General features: G+C 40.1%; 2 protein-coding genes across 8 annotated transcripts in view; both read left to right on the forward strand.

The window, feature by feature from the left end:
• GOLGA4 (golgin A4) overlaps window positions 1-4,543 on the forward strand; it is a 79,973-nt gene extending 75,430 nt beyond the window's left edge. For 6 of the 7 annotated variants that reach the window (XM_058830391.1, XM_058830392.1, XM_058830387.1 and 3 more), the window contains 2 exons: window positions 1,685-1,748; window positions 3,804-4,543. In XM_058830391.1, coding sequence (XP_058686374.1) covers window positions 1,685-1,714 — 30 coding nt within the window. In that variant the 3' untranslated portion in view covers window positions 1,715-1,748; window positions 3,804-4,543. The remainder of the gene's footprint in view (window positions 1-1,684; window positions 1,749-3,803) is intronic. The other variant, XM_058830388.1, reaches the window with a different exon arrangement.
• Window positions 4,544-22,351: 17,808 nt separating this feature from the next.
• Window positions 22,352-23,880, forward strand: part of ITGA9 (integrin subunit alpha 9) — a 219,723-nt gene continuing 218,194 nt past the window's right edge. Inside the window, exon 1 of the mRNA XM_058833171.1 lies at window positions 22,352-22,706. Coding sequence (XP_058689154.1) covers window positions 22,540-22,706 — 167 coding nt within the window. The 5' untranslated portion in view covers window positions 22,352-22,539. The remainder of the gene's footprint in view (window positions 22,707-23,880) is intronic.

A 23,880-nucleotide genomic window follows, 5' to 3' on the forward strand; every position in this document is an offset into this window, starting at 1 on the left:
TTTCCCCAGTTTTTTTTTAACATTCACTTAGTATTTACTTAGTTGACTTATTTACTAGAAAGGTGAAACTGGGCTTGAGAAGCAGATGGAAAAGGAGATAATACTATTTGAGCATAAGTATTTCTTTGGTATTACTGTTACTGTTTTATGCATTGGAGATACTTTTAATTAGAATAAAAACTGCAGTAATAGTCTCCTCCACATTGTATCCGGAATCAACACTGTGATCCCTCTCTTTGTGGGTCACCTTAGTGAAATATTTAGGACTTACAGTGAGAGGAAGAACTGCATTCTGTTTCTGTCACTGACCTTGCATATATATTTATTTAGTGCTTGCAAATACAGAATAAAATAAAAATACGAGTAATTTTACATTTCACTTGAAGTAGATACATTAAAGTCCTGTTGGTTCACTGAAAAAAAAAAATTAAAATTCTGTATTTTCATCTTGCAGTATCACATCTGAGGAAAGTGTTAAATACTTCAACATTTTCCTGTACACTTAGTCTGAGAGTCTTGCAATCTTAAAGATTTTAAGTACTTTGAGAGGATAAAAATACTTGATTATACTGCAGCTCCAGTAAGATCATGTATCCTAAGCATGATTTTTTTTCTCTCTGACATTAAAATAGAAAGCTGAGACTCGTTTTGTTTTGTTTTGTTTTTTGTTTTGTTTTGGCAAACCAGAGTAATATTTAGGAAAGATTTTTTGAGAACAATAGTCCTTGTTTTGTAGCCACTTCAGCTGTTTGATATTTAAACCTGTTCTTCCTACAACAGGCATTCACAACTTCTGAAACAAAATAAAAATTTAACTTGAATTCCTCGAAATAATTTTCATCCTTGGTATTAAATTCTGGCTAAAACAAGCAGTGGGGTTTTTTTGCAGGCTATAAGAGCTTTGATTTATTAAGGATATCATTGTTCAGAGAGCTTTTGGGTTTCACATAGCAGTCCATTCTTGCCTCATATCTAGCCTATGAATTTTCTCTTTTCCAAATCCACAAAGAGATTGAGTTAGACATCTAATGGAAACTCAAATATTAGGGCATATTATGAAGGAAGAAGTATTTTTTCCTTCACTTTAAACGCTACTATGTTCATTTACTGAAGCACAAATTATTCTGGGGATGAGTCTTCCACAATTCTGTTTAGAGCTAAAACATTGGAGATGTCTTTAGAAATTATTCTGTCAAGAAATATGTTTGGAGTTTTTTGGTTTTTATTTATTGGCTGACATGGCACTAGTGTTTCTCCGTACTCAATATTGGACTGATGCTGGTATATGAAAATATCCAATGTTTAGCTCTCAGGAGGAATGAACTTCTGAAATAAAACATAAATGTGCATTTTAACATAAAGTTTTTAGATTATTGCTAAAACATCTGTTAGTAATTTTAATGTGTAAATTATTAACTTACTGTGCTACTAGAGTGTGTGGTACTAAGTATCTGTGAGTAATTTTATACCCTCTTAGTGGGCATATATTTAACAAGTTTCTGAAAACTTGTAGCAGTTCCTGGTCAATAAACATATGCTAATAAATGTAATTTTCAGTAATCTGGCTTTTACTATGTAGTTGTTGTGATCTAACTGCAGCAATCTCACCCCTAGATGTCCACAGAGTTCTTATTTATTAACACTGCATAAAGCTATATAAGCTCTTTTCTTCCTGGCTTTGTAGTTTGCCTCACCTCGCAGTGGTATCTTTTGAATATGCCACCAGTCTGTGCTTAGCTAGCGTGTGGGTGAGTGAAGTCTAATACATTCTTGTTTCATGTAAAATTAAATATATTTTGTGCAATTAATGATTCCTCTGCTTTTTTTTCTTGCCTGCTTTCCTTTGTTAAAAAACAAATTTTGGTTGTATATGCATATGATAATTTTTGTTCTCTTAAACTTGTTTTGCTTTACAAAGCCAAGTTTGAAAATGGTAAATAGTGATTCAAAACTAATCTTTTTGATTGACTCTAGCCTCGAACAATCAAATGTTGATTGAGCCACAAAAATATCAGTTGTAGAAATAAAATCAGATTTTAAATCAATTAATATGTAACAATGAATTTTATTTTACTTGGCTTTGTTTTGTACTTTTGCATTTTCTGAGTTCTTTTTGAGTAGGCAGATAAATCAGATTTGTGGGAGACATGCTGTACCGCTTGAAATTAATTATTACATCTTGTAAATATAAAAATGAATTATCTTTAAAAAGATTGATGAATATTCTCTGCAGAGGGTTTAGGAATGATTGCTTTTAAACATCAGTACCTTTCTGAATCACAGCCTTGGTTTGATATCAAGAGAAGCTAAAGCAGAGAGATGATGGAGAACAATTATGGGAGCTTTATGATCTCTGTATATGTCTTTCTTCAAGTTTTATTAAGCTACTTCAATTATGAATCTGCAACACTAGTTGTAGCATTACAAGAATGGAACAGCTGATTAGTTAAAGGTGCAACATGCACCTTTAGTAGGCCTAAAGGTGCATGTTGCATCAGACTAGCCTAGCTAAACAAGCAATACACAAGCAATAGCTGGTTGAGAGAGGACTGGGATATGGAATTACACAGGACAAAACTTTCTGCACTTGCTGATAAACATAATGAGTCACTAGTGGTGTATGGTATTTAATAAACTCTGCAGGTGAATTCTATAGGATGGTTGGTTCAACTTTTTTTTTTCTCCTTTGCAACTGGAAAGCTTTGCACAGTTGCCAGGAGTTGATTCAGTGCGTGTGAAGCAGTTGATGTCTCTTGGCTGAAATGCAGTTGTTGGCCTGCATCACTGCCAGAGCAAAATTAGTTAACTTAGGCTATTGCCATTGCCAGTTAACCACAGTGCAGTTGACAGGTTATCTTCCTCTCCTGCAGTCATGCAAACACAGCCTTGACACAAAATAATACCTCTTTTAAAGGAAAATAATTGTTTCTCTAACAGTCATGGTGTTCTTTTCCATCTTTGAATACAATATTGAATGTGCTTTATTGCACTTAAAACATAGTAGAGTTTGGACTGTTTGCCAACAACCTTCACCAGTTCTGACAAAATCAGCAACTGTTTTCTCTACTCCTTTGTTTAAAAGAATTGAATTGTTGATACTGATGGAACAAAGCTATTTATGACACTATTGCAGAATAGGTTGCAAAAACTATGTTTGAAACTTGCATTTTTGTCATGCTGTCTGTAATGCTGGTGTAAAAAAATTCAGGTGTTCTGAGCTGCCTTTGAAACATACCACAGAAAGGCTTGCTGATATTGACCTTAATGTCAGAAATTATTGGTTACACTTTCATAACATCAGCTGATGTGTATGTAAACTGTTCAGACTTCATTATTCAGTTGTAGTTGCCCACTCCATCTCAAGTATTTTTGCCACATATTCTTGCATGTATATAACTTAAGGGGATGCTGACTTCATTGTGAAGGAAATTGATATTTTCCTGTAGAGGAGGCTATTTGCTAGGTCCAAAATACTGCATCCTCATTTCAATTTTGATTATAAGCGTATGCAAGAGAGTCCAACTTTGTTTTTCTTTGGATTAATATGCAGTGATGTGGTAGACTATTTCCAGTGAGACTGCTGACTGTTTTGCTACACCTTATTTTGTTTTCATCAGTTTCTCAGCTGTTTTGGAATGAAATTGCTTGCTCAATTAATTTGGCAGTTTGACTTATTTGAAATTCTTCAGTCTACTTATTGTATTAATAAACAATGCAATTATTTTAATATTAAGAGCTTCTAAGTTGTTCTCAATGTTCTAATGTAACATTTGATAATTTCTTTTAACTTTCCATTCTTCTAGTTGTGGCTACGACCATCTTGAAGATTTTGTGTTGAGAATGTCTCATGACACTGCTGCTTAGAAATATGTTTATATCTCTGTTCCCCCTTGAGAAGGGACAAGAAGAAAAACTATTCTTCAAGGTCACAAACAGAACAGCAAGAACCAAAACTCAGCACCACCTTTGGACTGTGAATATAATCAAAACTGCCTTGGCAGAAATGCTAATCAGGGGTTATTTGCTTATTTCTCTTCTATTGAATACTGTCTTCTATTTTGTGTTAAAGGTTATTTTTTTAAAGGAGAGAAAAGACTTTATCCTAGGAAAGAATTGCCTGCTCCTGTATCTCTATACAGGTTTTACTGGGTGTTTTTTAAAAGCTGAAATAAATGATTTGTTTCTTCTATTTATTGTTTTTATTTTTGATTGAATTGTGCAATACATTTTGGATGGATAGCGACTGAGGTGATTTTTCTGATGAACTAGGCACTCTTATTGACTATTCTCTCCTGATTTGATCTTGATTGTTTGCTAGAAGGTCACTTCTATATGCTTTTGCCTACAATAAATAAATCCAAATTGCAGTACCTCGTTTGTTTACTCCTAGCTTTTGTACTTAACATTTTCTGGAGAAAAGGTGTGTTCCTGTAAATTGTAAATAGTTACTACATAATTGTATCATATGCTGATCTGTGACTGTTGACAGCACTAATATGAATAGAGTTGAGATGAAATAAAATTTATTTACTGTATAATTTTGGAACATCTTTGGTGTGGTTTTTCTTTTAAAGGACACACCAGTTTTGTTCTTACTAGTGTTGGAGACATTGTTAGCTGAGGTATTTCCAGGCTGAAATCACTCTCATAAGAACCGCTATTTAAGTACATTAAACTGTAAGAAGTCAATGGAGACATTCAAGTTTCCAAGGGGTGACAATCTGCAAAACAGATACATGATGGGCTGAAAAGCTAGCATGAGAATGTAGCTAATAGAGAAGCTTGATTTATAAAAGTTCTAATTTATCATAGAATCACAGTCTGCTTTGGGTTCAAAGGGACCTTAAAGATTATCTAGTTCCAACCCCCCTGCCATGGGCAGGGATACCTTTCACTAGACCAGGTTGCTCAGAGCCCTCTCCAGCCTGGCCTTGGATGCTTCCTGGGATGGGCATCCTGTTTCCAGTACATCACCATGCTCACAATAAAGAGTTTCTTCCTAATATCTAATATAAATCTCTCCTCTTTCAGTTTAGAACCATTCCCCTTTGTCCTATCACTATCTGCCTATGTAAAAACTTGTTCTGAAAGGCTGCAATGAGGTCTTCTTGGAGCTTTTTCTTATCCAGACTAACAACCCAAATTCTCTCATCCTGCCTTCATAGGAGAGCTGCTCCAGCCCACTGAGCATCTTTGTGGCCTCCTCTGGACCCACTCCAACAGGTCCATGTTTTTTCTTGTACTGAGGACCCCAGACCTGGGCACAGCACTGCAGGTGGGGGGTCGCATGAGACAGTAGATGGGGACAACCACCTCCCTTGACCTGTTGCAAATCCTCTTTTGCTGCAGCCATTTGCCTTCTGGGCTGCGAGTGCACATTGCCAGCTTTTTATTCACCAGTACCCCCAAGATGTTCTCCAGAGGACTGTTCTCAATGAGTTCTCCCAGTGTTCTTGTGGTCTGGACTCATTGAGGTTGCTCCCAACCAAGGTTGTAGAACTTTGCACTTAGACTTTTTAAATCTCATGAGGTTCTTATGGGTCCACTTTCCAACTTTGTCCAGGTGCCCTTGCAGGGCATCCCTTCCTTGTGCCAACTGCACCACTCAGCTTTTTGTCATCTTCAAACTTGCTGAGTTTGCACTCAATCCCATTGTCTCTGTCACTGATAAAGGTGTTAAAGAGTGCCAGTCCCAAGCCAGAGCCTGACGGACATCTGTCATCACTGACCTCTCTCTGGACACAGAGCTATTGGCCACAACTCTTGGGCTGTGTCCATCCAGCTATTTCCTTATCCACTGAATAGTCCACCCTTCAAACCCATGTCTTTCCAATTTGGAGATAAGGATGTCATGTGAGACCATCTCAAAGGCTTTACAGATATCTGGATAGATGACATTGGTTGCTCTTTGCAGCCATTCCTTCATCAAAGTCCACCATGATGAAAAATCATGAATTTTTTATCTTTTAAATAATTCCTGTGTGCCTGTGTGGTCTTTTTGGCATGTGAGTTGTGATCCTCTGAAGTGATACACAAGTATGCATAAATTTAACCTCTGGCTACAATGATACTTACCATATCAATTACTGAAATCTGTAATGTATGTTCATTTGCCAAGATAGTTCAGGGTGATCAATCCTCCAGGAATATAATTATCAACAAGTATTTGAGGAGCAGCAGTCTGCAACGTATGAATGAGGCACAGTCTCCAGTCATAGTACAACTGGAAATATTTATTATAAGTGTATATAGCTTTTATAATGTTTTTACTATCAGGTTAGAATAGCGTAAGCCTGGATAGCCAATAGTATAACTGTTCATGTGTCTGTTAACCAATAGTATACATGATCAAGTCCCTAACAGTAACATCACCCTTTTTTCCTTAGAACAAGTGCTTGTATAACAATTTCTTCTGAAAACTACGGTACTTCTGCTACATTACATTTTAGAAACCTTGTTACATCTCTCCTGCCTTGACTGAATAGCATTTTTTATTCTCTTATTACAAGTTCTCTTTGTTTTCTTACTCCAGAGCAGTCCTCTAAGTTGCTCATCTCTGAACATAAGGGATGGGATTTTTTACTTTTTTCTTTTTTGCAAATGCATTTGGGCTCAGCTTTTTTGGTTATCTGCAGGAAAATAATAAAAAAAAAGGGAGCTGAATTTATTTGCATAATTTTTTATTCTAGTGAAACTAGAAGTGAAACAATTTGAGTGATCCAAGGTCTATTATGGCCATTAGCAGTCTAAAGAATGCATCTTGTTTTAAATTGTTGTTTAAGGGTTAAAGGGACCTGGGTTTCTTCCAATAGTTAAGTACCAAGAGTTACATCTTTATTTCCCACTGCCTCATGTCTGGCAAAACTCGAAGTTTTATGCTGCTTTATCCTTAGTAGCTTCTGGGAGATTTAGGGGAAAGGGGTTAAACTTTTTCCTTTTATCAAACATCAAATGTATCAAATTTGTTTTAAAGATCCAGTATTCTTTTTAAGTGTTTCCAGTGTAAGCCCTTCTCTCTCCTTCTGTTGTGTAGCAGAAAGGCATCCTCCAGACTGTCAGAGCAGCAACCACAACTGGCCTTGACACAAGTATGTTTGGCTCTGAAAAAACCTATTCCTCTCTTAACTAGCTGAGGATTTGTGGGATTTTGTTATTGCTATCATTACACCAGTGTAAAACATAGATTTGAGCTCCAGTTTTCCATGTAAGCTGTATGTTGTCTTAGGCTTTGGGAACTTCACTGTAGGGATCTGTTACTTCGTCACCAAGTATTACTTGTCCTCACAGATAGGTTATTTTTCACATTATCTGGTTTTGTTCTTTTACCTTTCCACAAAAGAAACTAGTTAAGAACTAGTACTTTGTCAAGCATGACCTAAGTGCAGTGGAACAAACTGAAATAGTCTATTTAATATTCATATTAAACATTGGATGGACTAAATATTTTTCCCTTAAGTGAACTAAATAAAGAATCCAAAAGGGATTATAGAGTCATTGTTTTTTAAAAAAACTAAAATCAGGTAACCACTACCCAAATTCACATTTTGAAAAGTTAAATGTGTGTGTATATATATATACTCATTAGCAGTCACATAATTATTCCTTAATATAATGGGAAAGTGTGCTAAGTACAAAACTTTTTTCAGGCTTAAGTTTTAACTGCTTCTAGATTTTCTTAGAAGAGAATATGTAAATAAGGCATTGCTTTAGATAAAGTTAAGGTGAACACATGAAAATGGGTGCTTTGCTTTGAGTAATGTTTTTTTGTTGTTGTTGGCGTGTCAAATGGTGCTGGTAGTGCCTATAAAAATTGGGCTGCCTTTTTAGCAAAGGTTACAGGATGTTAAATTTGTTCAGACATGATTGTTAAAAGATGCATCTGCTAGAGAATGTATTTGGATCATCTTATATTGAACCATGCCTTAGTGTTATGTGCAATATATATGATATTTGTAATTTTATGAACTTATATACATGTGCACAGAAAATGTGTAGATCTGCTTATAAAGATGTTGGTTTTTCAAGCAAGGCAGACACCCTGGTTCAGAAGCCAGCACGGTGCCCCCCCACTTGGCCACCAGACCACTCTACCCACAAGACATCAATGTGATGGATGACGAAGCAATGGCGTTTATTGCAGGAGAATTTGACCTTTTATAACCTAGGGTCATTGTGTTACTCCCATCTGCTTACATCACACTTAGGTGCTATTGGCTAATTGCAGAAGGTTTTACTATCCTAACAGAGAGGGGGGTCTGCTAACTTTCCCTAACATCCCGAAATCTTCAGATCGCCAGGCCTTAAACTACAACATAAAGATAAGACTTAAAATATTTATCAAGGCATCCTCTAGTGTTCTAAGGATTAAACATTGTTAATTCAGATGAAAAATACCAGGGATTTTATTCATGTATTGTTTCAGTGCCTAGGGTGATATTTGTTGGCAACATACTATTTCAAACCTTTTATAAGCATTATCTATAAATCCATCCAACTTCTAGTTCTGCCATTTATAGTACCTCCTTCTGTGATCTGTACTAAAATTTATTTACTCTTACATGTGGTATGTGGTATCTGGTTCTTTCCTCTAAAATGAGGATTTCAGACTGTAAACTTGAATGAATACTGAGAAGATTGGTTTGATTTTTGTAACTGAAACTCTTGCATAAATCCTATTGTCCTTCCATGTGTGCTACACATGGAAAAAAGATACTGTTTTTCCTCTGTGGAGTTCGTTAAATTGAGAAACTTATTTTTCATTTGCTGTTTCAAGAAAAAACAGCTCTTTTGTAAAGTCATTACAGCTTTGTATGGTCATCAATATGAGCAGAAGCCTAGCAGCCTCTCAACTGTGTGAGGAATATCCAGACCAAGCTACAGTGTAGCTGTTCATAGATGCTGGTCCTCAACAGCGCTACTAGTGTGGGACTTTCAAACTCTCTTTGTGTATCTTCATTATATGGCAAATTAGAAATGATGGAACAGAAGTAAGGAGTAGGTTGCATGTTCGTTGTGTCTATCCATGCTCTAACAGTTGCTACCTTTTATTTTCTTTCTCAGGCTTTCATTCACGCTGATTCTAGTCTTCCTCTGAGTCAACAACTGAATTGGTTTCCTCTGTGCACTAGAGTAATTTCAAATGAGACTTAAAGGAAGTCCATCTCTGGAGATTTATTTTGTTGTAAAACAGTGAAAGCCATTACTTCCTGAAGTGGTCACCTAATACCACATGACATACCAGAGAAGAAATAATTAAGCTTACAATAATTACATGTTATTTTATGTCTGTGCTAGCACATCATGGTACAGCAATGGATGGTAATGGAGCTAAGTGTGGTGCAGGAATCTACTGTGACACATGGCTTGCATCTCTTGGTTGCAACTTTCAGAGCAGTCCAGGTCACATGGTGGCCATTAGGCAAATATTAGCTGCTTTCTAATTAGTTGGAAGTCACTTTGATGTGGCAGGTAACTTTTCAAAATGGAGATGGAGACCTGTGTGTGACTCTGCGAGCTGACCAGGTCCAGGGTGTGGAAAGCACTGTGGGTGCTGCTGCCAAACCAGGTCTGCATGCCTGTGGCAGAGATGCCCTTGCCTCATTGTCTCTGGTTGTGTCAGGATGGCTTTCATGTCCAGCATTTCTGTAAGCATTTAACTTTGCTTAAAGAAAAAGGAAAGAACAGCAGAGTGTATCCCTAGTTACGTGGCCCTTTTAGAAAAGTAGATCAATAAAAGGGGAAAGAAAAGAAAAAGGAGGAAAGGTGAGGTGAAAAGTAAGGGTCTTTCCTTTATGGTAAAGGAAGTTGTAATTAGGCTGAGCTTCTACATTCTACTTCCCTGACATGTGTTTTCACATGTGTCCTCACCTTGAAGCCCTGCAGTGAGTGCTGTTTGCACATTATTTAAAGCACACCACACTTCAGCCCCAAGACTGCAGTGTAGTTACTTAATTAAATCCAACCAAATATTTAGTACAGGAAGTGCGTAGCTAAGTTAAATGTCGATTTTTTTTTTTTCCCCCTCTCAGCTTTAGAGGTAGCACATTCAGGACATAATGATTCTCAGGATATTAAACTGTTCAAGGTGAAGCACAATTTCTGTGTATTTTATGCAGGTTCTGCATGGGTGGGACCTCATTTCTAGAATGGACTGATAGAAATGTTCCTAGATGAATACAGGATGAGCAGGAGAGATCCAGGTTGTGTGTACTCTTCCTCAAGATGCAAGTATTCACATGCTACTTAAAAATAGTATGGAATTTGAGCTTATCTTAGAGTACTCACTCTCCTTGTTCAACCAGTGAGTAAATACAAAACTGCCATGCCAGTCCCTGGGAATCTGGGTGCGCCTTTATATATGGTTGTATGTATCCTACATCCACTGGGGCTTTAATGCTGTCTTTTTTAGATGTGACTAGCTCTGTACAATAATAGGGGGAAGAATGTACCCATGGCAATGGCCAACCTGAATTAGGTCTTACAAGGAGATGCGGTTGCTTTGTAGTGTGTTGCTCATGGCCACACGTAGGACCTGCTAGGTTTAGGCTTTTAAACATATGCAGATGCACTTCCTTGCTTCCTTTTAGTGGTATGAAACCTTTTTTTTAAAAAAAAAAAGAAAAAAACAAGAAAAAAACTGTGATTAGAGAGAGCCTTTCTGCTTGGAGAGCTACGCTTGATGTCACACCTTCTGGCTGGGTGCCTCACCTCAGTGGAGACTTCAGTAAAGCAGCAGCAGGGCAAGCCAGAAGTTTGGGCAGAGCCAGCAGCTTCCTCTAGGCAAGAACACTGCAGGCTGGAGAGCTACTGGGCAATAACCACAGCCACAGCTAGCCTTTAGGTACAGGTAATCTCTCCAACTTCTTTTTTATGTTCAGTTATTTGTTAAACGTTTTATTTCAGTTGTCTTCATTGACCCTTTCCAGAGCTTGTGCATCAGTATTTCCTTGGAAATAAGTTTTTAAACAGGGAGATGAAGAGTGACTTGCAGTGAGATGCTAGACAGCACAGGTGTGCTGTTTGTTTTATATAAAATGGAGAGACTGAACATAAGAGGCAAATGCATGAAGTCAACAATTTTAGGGAAGCTGTAATTAATATTGACTTTAGGAAAGTTCTAATATTGACTAAAAATAGAAGTCAACTCCGGTATATTTGTAGACATCCTTCATCAGGATCTTGATGGTTTTCAGAAAGCTTTTTGTGGCAGCAGTAGTGGCATACTGTAGTTAGGGAATCAAATAAATGCAGTATATCTTACATGTCACTGCTGCTGTCAACTAATAGTGAGTGTAGTTTGTTTAATGTATTGCACTGGAATGCCTGGACTGATTTATCATATGTCAGGGCAGGCAGGGCAATTAACATCTCAACTGATCTCATGTGCTTTGCAAGCAGCCCAACCAGGCTGGTCCCAGTTTTGTTTATGATGTTGCTGAGGACGGAAGCATGGCTTACTTTCACCTGGGATATGCAGGTCTCTAGGCACTCAGAAGGAGGCTGGAGAAGCATAATATACTCTTATATTTTTCCAAAGGTTCTGTTTTTTTCTGAAACTGGAGTTGTGACTGAGCTTAGATTTTTTATTTTTGATGGAGGTGTTTAGTCTCACAGCTTGGGCACGACAGTTGCTGTCTCCATTTTGGAAGACATCCCAACACTTTTCTAACCTTGCTAGTATCACCTTATTGTTCTAGGAGTGTGTAACTTTGTTTTAATAGAGTGATGCTATAAGCAACTTGTTAGAAATCTGAGAGCAAACCATGGAACTGTTGCATCGACCTCCAAATTCGCTGTATTTTCTTGCTAGTCTATAGGATGGCAGGGTTCTTACAACTGAATCCTTCTCAGAATCTCCCTTGTAGCAGGGCCAGTCACTGAGGTATGTGAATAATGTTGCTCATAAACAAGAGAGCTGGCTGTGTTATCACACCTGCTGTGCTTCTCTCTTTATGTTATTTGCAGTGAATATCACTCTGAGGAATATAAATTCCTTGTCTTGAATTCACTGATTTAAATTTAATTATATTTGCCAAAAATTCTATCCTGGGGGAGGGGTAGTTTGAGGGGTTCATTTTGTTTGGCTTTTTTTTTTTCCTTTTTACTGTTTATTTTTTCTAAAATCACTGGCATCAAACACTATCCTTCTTGCTATCCAGATGCTCAGATTCAGTGTTTTCCACGTTATTAAGCTGGATAACTGTGCTGTTTCTGGCATATTGCAGGCCAATAGCAAATCCTATGGAGTCCTACACAGTCCCACAGTTTATTTTTCTGAACTCTCTGTAGGTGCAATGTGCACCAAATTAAGCCATAGCATAGCAAAGAATTTACAAATAACTGGATCGCAGAAGGGCCTTTGTATCCCAGATTATTTGGTTAAAGCTCAAGTTCGAGCTCACACACACAACTTCAAAAAGTATCTTCTCTGTGTAGAGAATGGGTTTGGAACTCTCAAAGATGATAAATATGTTATTGTTTGCATGAACTTTTGATACAAGGAGTGTACGACAGTTAACATGTGGAATAATAAACATTGAATGGCTGAGTAATGGATAGCAGATGTGCCAAGAATGCCAAGCAAGATATTTGAAAGCTGTGGTGTAAAGTGGACCTTTCAACAAGTGGCCAAAGCTTGTGTGACCACTAGGATCTCAGCCTAATACATTTAAAAATGGGGGATAAATCAGAAAGAAGAGATGCCATTTCAGTGTCTATATCAGTGAGATTTAATATTGTATAGAAAAATGGTGGACCACAGGATTCATCATGGGGAGAATACTCCACAACTTTCTCATATCTAGTACATGTTTCCCACTTGTGATTTTTCTTCTGATGCAGTCAAATAAGAAAAATGAGATAAAATCCACTTGTATTTGGCTTAAAAATTCTAAACAGTGTGTCTTCATTAAAGCTTCTGGGAGCTATTCCCTAATCTTCTGTGGATTAGATCCAGGCTGTACCTCTAACAATGGAGGTTCACTAAGAGATGAAAATCAATGGAAGCTATCTATCTATCTATCTATCTATCTATCTATCTATCTATCTATCTATCTATCCATCTATCTATATCTATCTATCTCTGTCTATCCATCTAATTTTATACACCTCATATCTTTGTCTTAAGCTGTAATTTTATAGAAAGCTAAGACATAAATTTGAGAGCATATAAATTGGTATAATTTTTGCCTAATCAATTCCATTAATAGATTTAAAATTAAATACATTAATAGGTTTAAAACTCTATTATTGAAAACAGAATAATTCCTGGTTTATAATAGTGTATTTGTTTTGTAGGTTTCATCATTAGTTAGTCCTTTGAGTCTGGCCACAGAACATCTAGTAGGAAGGGTTAGCTGTCTGTTAGCAGTTCCATAAACTGTTGGGATAGTGTTGCTGATATACAGGCTGCAACGTGGCTTTCCCTGCCTTGGAGACTGGTAGCTTCTAGCTGTGCTTAGTGTATGAAATGTGCAGGTTGAAATCAGTGGGATTTTTTCATGAGAGGTAATGCTTTCAGAATCTCATAATTTATTCTCTTCACTGCAACATTGCAGCATGTTGGTTCTCCGTAGGAAATTGTCCCATTCTCCTGGGGATCCTCTAGAAGAAGGATCTCCTGGTGTTTTGCAGCTCATATACTGACTGAGGCTAGGACTCAGCTGCTTACAAAAACTGTGAGAACAATCCTTTGTGCCTCCGTATCTCAGGTACACAAATTCTTCACAGCTTGAAGTTGCTGTAGAAAGTGCAGTTTTTGTGGCAGATCTATTCCCCTCCTGATCCTGGACAGAGAACAACAATTGGTAGGGGGATTTGATTTATCATTTCTCTTTGATGTATCTCTCTCGATGGCCTAGCACTTTTCTCAGAAGTTCCAGGGTTAGCAGTAAAGAGGTTGTCTTCTAAGAAAAAGCTCTGTTGTGAAAAGTCACAATTTCAACACTTACCTCCATTACTAATAATCCTCATGAAGTTATTAAAAAGATTATGGAGAGGAGTTCCAAAAAAAGATAATTAATTATATTAGTTATAATAATAAATAATTATAATATATATAAAATATTAATTATTAATACAAAATTTTAAGAGAGGCCTCATGGAGCTGGTCTAGCAATTTTGGGAGACATGTACTATGCATGTGCTTTTGGAATATATTGCCACATGGCTTATTTTTGGATTTGCATATTTTTATCCATTGGTCTTTCTTATAAGTTGTATATAACAAAATAAATATCACATAGAAGAATTGATTATAGTATATTGTGAAATTAAAGTGTGTCTCCTGTTGTTATGGTGATAAAAGCTGTGATGAAATGATAAAATAATTAAAAATATCCATCAATCCCTGGGCTGTGGTAATGAGGTTCAGTTTGAGTAACTGAGCATGATCTCACTAAAATAAAAATTGCATAGTCACAAGTCACATAGTCTACCAGCGAGACCAATGCCAGTGAACAGAAAAGAAGCCTGTGTGTGTTTGACTTGCAAAGTGTGTGTGTACATTTTTAAATACATAGTATATGAATATGTACAGCAAAACTCTATTTCTGGCTGTCAGAAAATGAGAGGTGCAAACTTTGATGACTGCTTGCTGTTAGCAGTATGAAAGCCTGAATCCCTCTTCACCCCAAACGTGCTTGGCTTCAGGTCTGCCATTCAGTTCCCCTTAGGTCAATAGAGTACAAGCGTCTTCTCATATTTAAGCATGTACTTAAATGAAGCACATACCATAGCTGAATAGACTGTTGAGTAGAGGTCTGTTACATGGGTATGAAAATGCAGAGATCTGGATCTGCTAAAGAAAGAGAAGAAAACCCAAACCAAGTAATAAAAATTTACCTAATGGATTTCTGTTTTTTTTACTTGGTTCGGATAAATTCCTTCACTTACTGATACACAGAATATGATAAGTGTTTTATAAATATGATGCATTTATGACATAAATTGACTATAAATCAGTCTGAAATAAACCCCAGTACAGAAAGCCAGGCCAAGTGTTTAAGTGCAGTGTTAATGCATAGTTTTCAAGAGAATAGAAAAACGGCTGGAACACTAAAACTCGATTGCTGCTGAAATAGTACAATTTAAGAAAATAATTCCCTTAAATACCTATGAAGTGACAATTGATTTTTGTATATGAGGCTCTGAAAATTCTCTTTCCACTCTATTCTTTTAACTTTTATGAGAAGATGATTATTTTTGATTAAATCACCAGCTTCTGTACCTTCTAAGATTTGTAACAGCTTAGCCAGTTGGCATCTGGTCACTAGTGGTGCACACGGGGATCTGTGTAGGGCCCAGTCCTCTTTAATATCTTTATTAATGATCTGGATGAGGGGATTGAGTCTAGCAACAGAAAGTTCATAGACACCAGGTTGTGTTACAGTGTTGATCTGCTGGAGGGTGGAAAGTCTCTGCAAGGGCTCTGGACAGGCTGGATTGATGGGCCAAGACCAATCTCATGCAGTTCAAGTGCTGGGTCCTGCGCCTGGGCCACAACACTCCCAGGTGGTGCTACAGGCTGGGCACAGAGTGACTGAAAATCTGCCTGATGGGAAAGGACCTGGGGGTGCTGATCAACAGCAGCTGAGCCAGCTGTGCCCTAGGGGCCAAGAAGGCCAATGGCATCCTAGCCTGTATCAGCAGTAGAGTAGCCAGCAGGAGCAGGGAAGCTCAGCACAGTTGAGGTAGCACCTCAACTGCTGTGTACAGTTCCAGCCCTTCAGTTCAGGAAGGATGTTGAAGTAGTGGAATAAGTCCAGAGAAGAGCAACAAAGCTCGTGAAAGGTCTGGAACACAAGTCCTGTGAAGAGTGGCTGAGGGAACAGGGGTTGTTTAGCCTGGAGAAAAGGAGGTTCATGGGTGACCTTACTGTTCTCTACAGCCAGGCAACAAGAAACAGGATGAGAGTACATAGTCCTATGTACTGCCAGGGTAGGCTCAGTTTGGACATTAGGAAGAAATTCTTCACAGAAAAGGTGATTAGCTATTGGAATGGGCTGCCCAGGAGTCACCGTCCCTGGAGGTGTTTGAGGACAGACTGGATGTGGTACTCATGGCCATGGTCTAGCTGACAAGGTAATGTTCAGTCACAGGTTGGACTTGATGACCTCAGAGGTCTTTTCCAACCTAATTGATTCTCTAATCCTATCTTTCATGCAGGTGAAACTTCTAGGATTCTCAGTCTGTTTGGAAAATCCTATATAGGTCTATAAAAATGGTAAGAAACAGTGGTTGAAGAGCTAACAACAGTAGATAACAGTACCAGCAAGAGAATAATTTTCTTTCTTACCTATTTACTCCAGCTGGAGAGCTACCTGCAGAAAAATAGAAGGACAGATTAGCAGGAATTAAATTTATATATTATGTGAGGAGATCAGTGTAGGCACCTAACTCAGTTTTTCAGAGGCCTGAGGGTTAAACCTCCTAGTGCAGGATCAGTGGCACACAGACATGAACATGTTTCCAACAGAAGTAATTAGTCTTGCATTTGATGCAGAAATTGAGGGTGACATCTCAATTTAATGGGAATAATGTAGAAAGGTATTGTTTGTACAACAGCAGTCTAGATTTTGCCTCTAAGTCTACATTTGATGTCTGACAGTCTGAAGCCATACCTTCATAGATATGTAGATATGTAGTCAGTTCCTCTAAGTGTGGCTGTAGTAATTGACAGGCTAGTTCTGTGGAAGGCAAGTGTGATAGACTGGCATTTAAGAAAACAAAGAGAAACCCCTAAGGAAGTTAAAACTGCTGGAGGCTGATGAGAGTTTTTCTTCTAGCCAGTAACTGGCCATTTCTAAGAATTGACAGTAGTTTTGACCATTGAAAAGTGAGATCAACCTGTGAACACCACCTTAAGACCTAAGCCCGGTAATTTCTTTGTCTCTTTGTTTCCTGGCTGTGAAAGGTAACAGAGCTCCAGCTGGCCTCCCGTCCCCTGCCCAGCCCATGCGGTCTGGGCAGGGGCTGGGCTGAGTCTGCTGCCTCTCCCGGCCGGGAGATGGGGCCTGCGGGGCTTGCCCTGGGCCCTGGCCGGGCCAGGCCTGTCCCTGGCTTGGCTGCAGTTTTTGCTGTGACTGAATTCACCAGAGACTGCCAAGTAAAGAAAGAAAAAGCTCTTGACCTGCGGCGTGCTGAGACAGTGACCACACTCTCCAGAGCAGCCATGAAGAATCTTCCATCGCAGACAACTCCAGCTCCTGCTCCGGCAGAGATCACAGAACCATCTACAAAACCTGAGCAAGATTTTAACCTTTTCATTACCCAGATGAGACTTGCAGATTAATCCTTTTTTTTTCCAGAGAAAGAGAGGAAGAGAGAGAGTGATCAACAGGTAAAGAGACAACATAAACTATCAAAAACAGTGAAGAAAGGAATTAAGCTTCAAATGGGGAGAGAAATAAGGAGATGCTTTAATAAGCTGAAATATTCTTTTGCTAAAACTATAGAGATGGACCATAGGGTTCTGAAAAACTCCTTTAATTCATGAAAGAGTATGTTGGGGGGAATAGAGTATTTCAAAGTGTGGATTTAAGCAAATGGTGAAGTAGTTATGATCTTATGTGATGCTGGAACAGAAAACGAGAAATAATAGTTGAAGATTTGTAGCCCTTAAGAGGCAAAGAGAAAACTTCTGTTTCCAGAGAGGCTCACAGAGACAGATGAAGAGAACTTTTACCTTTGAATAACTCATCCTTAAAATGACACCTCTTGACCTCATGACCCATAACACACCTCAGAATGATGTGAAATGGGAGGAGAGAACTGATGGCAGAGCTTTCTGGGCGGCTGGCATCAGAAAAATAGAAAACCATAGGAAAATGGTTTTCTTGTGAAAAACTCCATAGATTAACAGAAGAGAACTTCTTTTTCTCTACAAAGACTGATGAAGAGACTATAGTAAAGTTGGGACTGTTTTAACCACCAAAGTTTTGGGGTTTTTTGTCTCTATGTTGTCATGTGAATGAGAAAATGGTTGGGTAGTAAGGAAAAAAAGAGTTCTGGAAGTTTTATTCTGGTTTCTTATTCTTATAGTTTTGTTAATAAACTTTCTTTGTTCCTTTTAAGTTTTAAGCCTGTTTTGCTCTTGTTCTAATCCATATCTCACAGCAAGAAATAAGTAAGTTTTCTAGTGATTTTTTAGCAAATGCTTTAAAACCACAACAGCAAGTGAGTGTTTCCTCTTTATCCAAAATACCTTATATTGCTAATATTTTATGTACATATATAAATATTTTGATATTTTACGATTAGTCCTTTTATGTATTACAAAGGAGCACTCTTTCTCTGACTTCAACAGTGATGAGGCCTTGAAAAGAGAGAGAAGTCTTTCCCCCTGTCCCTGCAGTGCAATGAAAGGTGGCAGCACTTCTCTCTCCTTCAATGGGGGAGGCAAGCACAGTCTTCAGAATGAAGCTACAGCGGAAGAAGAATTGAAGAGGATGCTCTTTACCTGGTAGGCAACAAGAGCTATGAGAAGTGTCTGGAAAATATCTAAGTTTGGTCTCCTGAACACTTGTCAGCTGAGTCTGTAGGTGGGTTAGATCAGAGAGTTCTGTGGGAACTGACTGAATAAGCTGCAGTATTACCATTAGGATCTGATTTACAAACTGAGTTACTGATCTCCTTGTACTGAGCACTTGCCAGAGAAATACAAAGGATGCATGGGAACAATCAGCAAGGCTCACCACTGCAATGGAAAACCTTTAACAAAAGTTAAGTTAGAACCTCCTTAATACTGAGCGTGTACTGACGTAAATATATGAATAATGACAGGGAGAGGCAGCAGCCTTTGTATTAATGAGATTATGGGATGTCTTCCCATTTTTACCATGTCACTGCTGATGGATGCCAGGGCAGGAGAAGGTGTCATCCCATCCCCACTCAGCAGCACATCCTCTCCCCACCTGTGGCTAAGAGCAAGCAGGAGGGAGCGGGGGCCAGGTAGAGAATTCTGCACCCAAACAAGTAGGGCTCAAAAAGGATCATCAAATAAGCTTACAGTAACTGTTGTAGGTGACTGTGGGAAGTGAAAATGAAGTTACTTGTGCATAGGAAGTGTTTCGAAACAGTAAAATTTCAACCTCAGCACTACTTCAATTCAAATGCAAAGAAAGGCAAATTTTAAGTAGAATTATGTGTGAAGAATTAACGTAAAATTAAGTAAGGTATTGGTAAAAGTAAGGAAACCAATATTACACACACATGTGTGTGTGTGTGTATTGCCTTTGAAGTGCCACTTTGAGAGGAAAAGCTTTCAGGAAGACAGCTGATCTGTTAGAGCTCACTCTTAATGAACAGAGTCTGTACACAGGTGAATCTTTAAGCAATGAAGACATGGGACATTTGTTTTAACTTTCATTTTCTTTCCACAGTCACAACATTATTGCATTAGACTTTTTTCCTAAGCTTTGCTATTAATTAAAAGGTATTGTCAAGGGTGCTACTTCACTGTTGATTCTCAATTTACAGATAATGTTTCTAATTTATAAACTAATCTGGAGACTGAGTCTTGCCAAAATACAGTGTTTAATTAATATGGGTAGGTGTAAAGTACAAATTAGCCCTATGGCACAGGTTTGGAGCTTCTCTAGATGATACAAACATCAAGGCTCACACAGTGAGAATAGAGATACAGAAGTGCTTATTTTAGCTATTCCTGGTTTGAATGGTTCCTTCACAAAGGGTTTGCATCAGGATTTGTATTCAGTGAGGAAGGAATTCTGTGGTATATGATTTAATGTGTTCTCACCGCTTAGTTTTACCATCATATTCATTTAATTGTACATTATTATTGTCCTCGTCACTGTTGTTGGATGTCCCATTGCTTTCATAAATGGCATGCCAGAATTTTATCAGCTAAACCTACACCACTGAGGCAGTTTCTGTTTGGACTGACAAAATTCCTGTAGGATTAAATGATGTGAGATGACATCAGCATCTGGATGTGCAATAAAAGAAAGAAAAGGATGGAAGTACCATATTCACAGACTTTCCCTGAATACTCTTTCTTGCAAAGAGAGCTGACATTTTTATGAACTGACAATTTTGTATATATCACTTCTAGTTTAAATAAGCCCTCCTGAGAGCACTCTACAACATGAAAGACAAGTGTTCCATTCACCTCATCTAGCTGCTTTGCTTCCCTCCTCCCTCTGGAGAAGGATGAACCCATTGCTCTCTCTAGCATATCATCCACATTTCCTTTAACTTGATTAGAGAGCTGTCTGAGCACCGTTTAGTGCCCAGGTAATTAATTGAAAACCCCCAACACTTTCTTGCTTCAAAAGGCAGTGAGGTGGCTTTGTAGTGCTAATGGGATTGGATGCCATTTGTGGAATTTGCTTAATTGTGGCGTATTGACTTTCTGCCTAAATCAGATTACTTTTATCCATATTGATTGCACAGTTATAAAATCCCAGTGAAAATCTTTGTATTAAATGTTATAAATCTCCCTACTAATATGACGTAAATGCCCTGCAGTTTTCACTTGATGCACCAATAATAAATCAGTTCTTGCAGTTCGATCATGCACCCAAGGCTGAAGTTACTGATGAAGTAAGTTTCCCTTTTTATTTGATAGTCACCATTGTGCCACTCAGATTTGACTGGAAAATTTTCACTTCTCCATAACCCTGTCAAGGAAGACCCACTCTACTCCAACCTTTTCATAAGCCACCTTGAACAATAACACTAAATAATTATACCACTAAGCTTCACACAGCCAATATAAAACACCTTGGTGACTGGAAACATCCACTCCTCTACTGATTTTTTTTCACCACCAAATTCTGTAATTATTACTTCTCTATTTAACCTGTCCCTGAAAATTTCTATGCGAATGTTTGCTTTCTGGCATCACAGTCAACATCAAAAATGGCAGTTTTGAAACAGCAACATATTCATGTGGCACTTGCTTTGAGGGTGATGCTCAAAAGCAGTGATTGTGATCAATCCTCTTCGTGATGAGGATGCTTCCTTGCAGAAACAAGCTATGCTTCTGAAAGAGCCACATGGATATCCTGAAACAGCTTACCACAGAATTCCCTCCTCACTGAACACAAATCCCGGTGCAAACCCTTTGCAGAACAAGAATTACTCTTTCACCAGGAGCTTCCTTCACCGAAAGAAGATTCAACCTGCAAGACTGATTTTCCACTACAGCTTTCCAGGAGCCTCAACATGCAGCACTCTTCCCTGGAGATCACTCAGAAGCAAATTCCCCATTAACCATTGTGTGCGTATGCAAGAGGTACTGGACCTGGCTGCAAATCTCCAGAGACCTGCCACAAGTGGCAGTTCCTGTGTATCAGAATTCCTGGCCCCTCTACTCTTGTGTTTTCCAGGACTTACTCTGCTTCTCCTGGTGCACCTTCTTATGGATGAGGGGTGTACTAGGAGTGAAACAGTCAAAGCCAAGGCTAACAGAAACATACAAAAGTCACAATTAGTTGTGAGAAAATATTTATCCTCTGAGATTCTGGGCTTGATCCTCAAGAAGGATCTAAACACATGAATCCTGAGCAGTAAAATATATTGCTTTTTACTTTAATAAAAGGATGGGCTCTGTGGGCCCAAGGGCTTTCTAGCGCATAACCCCCCTCCCTTTCTCCTACAGAGTGACGATCCTTCTCTTATCCTCTGGAGCAGACTGTCTTCTTCTTGCCTTTACTCTTGCTCATCTATTAGTGCGTTTGACTGATTATTTTTACTCTCAGATGGTCAAACTTTTCAAGTATTAGAACAATAATTTTCAGCTTTTACCTAGCCACGAAGGTTGGTGCTTCTTTTTCAGACCTGAAGTACTTCTGCCGGAAAACAACGGTCTGACTTTTTTATCAGAAGTATTTTCATTTCTGCTGCCCTGAAAAAAGACACCGCCTCTTCTCATGGCTTCCCTTTTCCCAAGAAAATCTCCCGTGCGTTTCCCGATGCAAAATCAGATCTTTCTGCCGTCACTCACGAAGCGTTCCTCTCCGAGTGCCAAATTCAAGCAGGGCTGATAGCCTCAAACTAATGGAAGTCGGGACCGATTCCTCCATGTCTTCCTGCCCTAAACTTCGTGATTTCCCTGTTCCCCCTCCAGGCGCCCACCGGGGGAGGGGCTGCGCGACAGCGGCAGTAGGTGGAAGAACGAAAGGAAGCCATAGCTGACAGGCAGTTTCGTGGGAGAGAGAGGCACCCCGAGGGGTGTCTGCGGGAGAGGCGCGGATGCCGTGCCGGGAGGAGCCGGGCGGCGGGCCCGAGGAGCGGAGCGTTCCGGACCCACGGGCGGCGGGCTCGGGCGGGGCGCGGCAGGAGCCGCCCGGGGCCGCCAGGGGGCGCCGGCGGCGCGGCCGGCCGGGCTGAGGGGCGCGCGGTGCCCGCGGGGCGCGGCTGGGCCGGGCCGGGCCGGGCCGAGCCGCGGGGCGGGCACAAAAGCGCCGCGCCCGGACCCGCCGCCTTGGAGTCAGCGCCAGGGCCAGCGTGGGCTCGGCGGTCCGGAGTTCAGCGCTTAGCGGCGCCGGTACGGGCGGCTGTCTCGGGACTCGCAGGATGCCGGAGGCGCGGCAGCGCGGAGCGCGGGTGCTATGGACGCTGCTGTGGGTGGCCGCGGTGCGCTCCTACAACGTGGACGTGGGGCGGCCCGTGGTGTTCCGGGGTCCCAATGGCTCCTTCTTCGGGTACTCGGTGCTGCAGCACTACCACGACAGCACGCGGTGGTGAGTAGCACGGCCCCGGCGTGCCCGGTGGCGGCGGGGATGCGGCCGGGCGGACCTTGCCGGGATATCCATCCATCCGTCCGTCCGTCCGGCTGGCAGCCGCATCTCCCGCAACGGGGCGGCAGGACCCGAGCCCCCTCGCAAGGGCAGCCAAGGGGCGCCTCCGCCCTGGCTGCGGGGCCTCTCCCCGCGCTCCGTCCACCTCTTCGTGTGGGTGCCTTGGAGTCAGAGTTGCGGGCTCCGCGCCCCTTGTGCGCGGGGGATTTCCCTGGTGTGAGCAGGGAGGCATTTTTAACACGGAGATGGATGTCCTTTCTGGGCTGGCGGCCGGCGCTCGGCATTGTGACCTAATTGTCCTCAAGCGCCGGCCGGCCCGCGGCCGATGTCTCGGCGCTGTGCTCGGTCCCCCTTCCTCAAAGGAAATATTTAGCAGCCCATCGTCTGGACTGGGTACGAAAAAGCGCACGGGGTACGAAAGACGATGGCTTTTGCCGTGTTAATGGGAAATGTTTCCAATAGCGGTAAACTCCAGCGGGAGCAGCGCGCTCAGCGCCCACGGAGCTGAGCTCCCCGCACTCTGCCTGGCGAGGGACAAAATGCCTTCGGAGGCTGAAGAGACGCTTCCAAATCGTAGAGGAAATGCCTGTGTAACTTAAAAGAAAATAAATAAAAAAGAAGGCCGAAGATAGAAAGTTTATCTACGTCCAAAAATTTGTAAAACTGGCAAGCTTCTTGTTTTCCCGTTGATTGAAAAGAGCATTGGACCATAGACTGTTTGTTGTCTCGGTTAAAGGCTCTTTGTTAGAATTAAAAGTGATTTCTCTTAATTGGACCTAGCTGGTGTCATCTGGTATACTTCCAATGTGAGTAGGAGCCACTGATGCCAGTAAGCGTCCACAGAGCATGCCTTTATCTTTTTATACTTAGATATTCAGCTATTGATGTTGGAACTTTGGTGCACTGTGCTTTAAATAAATGTATTCATTCTGTCATGCAGTTCTTTAAAAAGGAATTTCTTTCACACTCTTTAGTTCACAAGTAGTTCTATGCTCTTCCTTTCTCCATAGTGGCTTTCATGGAGCATTCATTTTAAGGACTTACAAGAAGACTTTATAGAGGAAAAGCATCCTGAGAAAAGAAAAGATCTCAGTTTAAAGCAGTGCTTAACTTAGGT

Source organism: Poecile atricapillus, chromosome 2 (genome assembly GCF_030490865.1).
Source record: "Poecile atricapillus isolate bPoeAtr1 chromosome 2, bPoeAtr1.hap1, whole genome shotgun sequence".
In the NCBI taxonomy this organism is placed as follows: Eukaryota; Metazoa; Chordata; class Aves; order Passeriformes; family Paridae; genus Poecile; species Poecile atricapillus.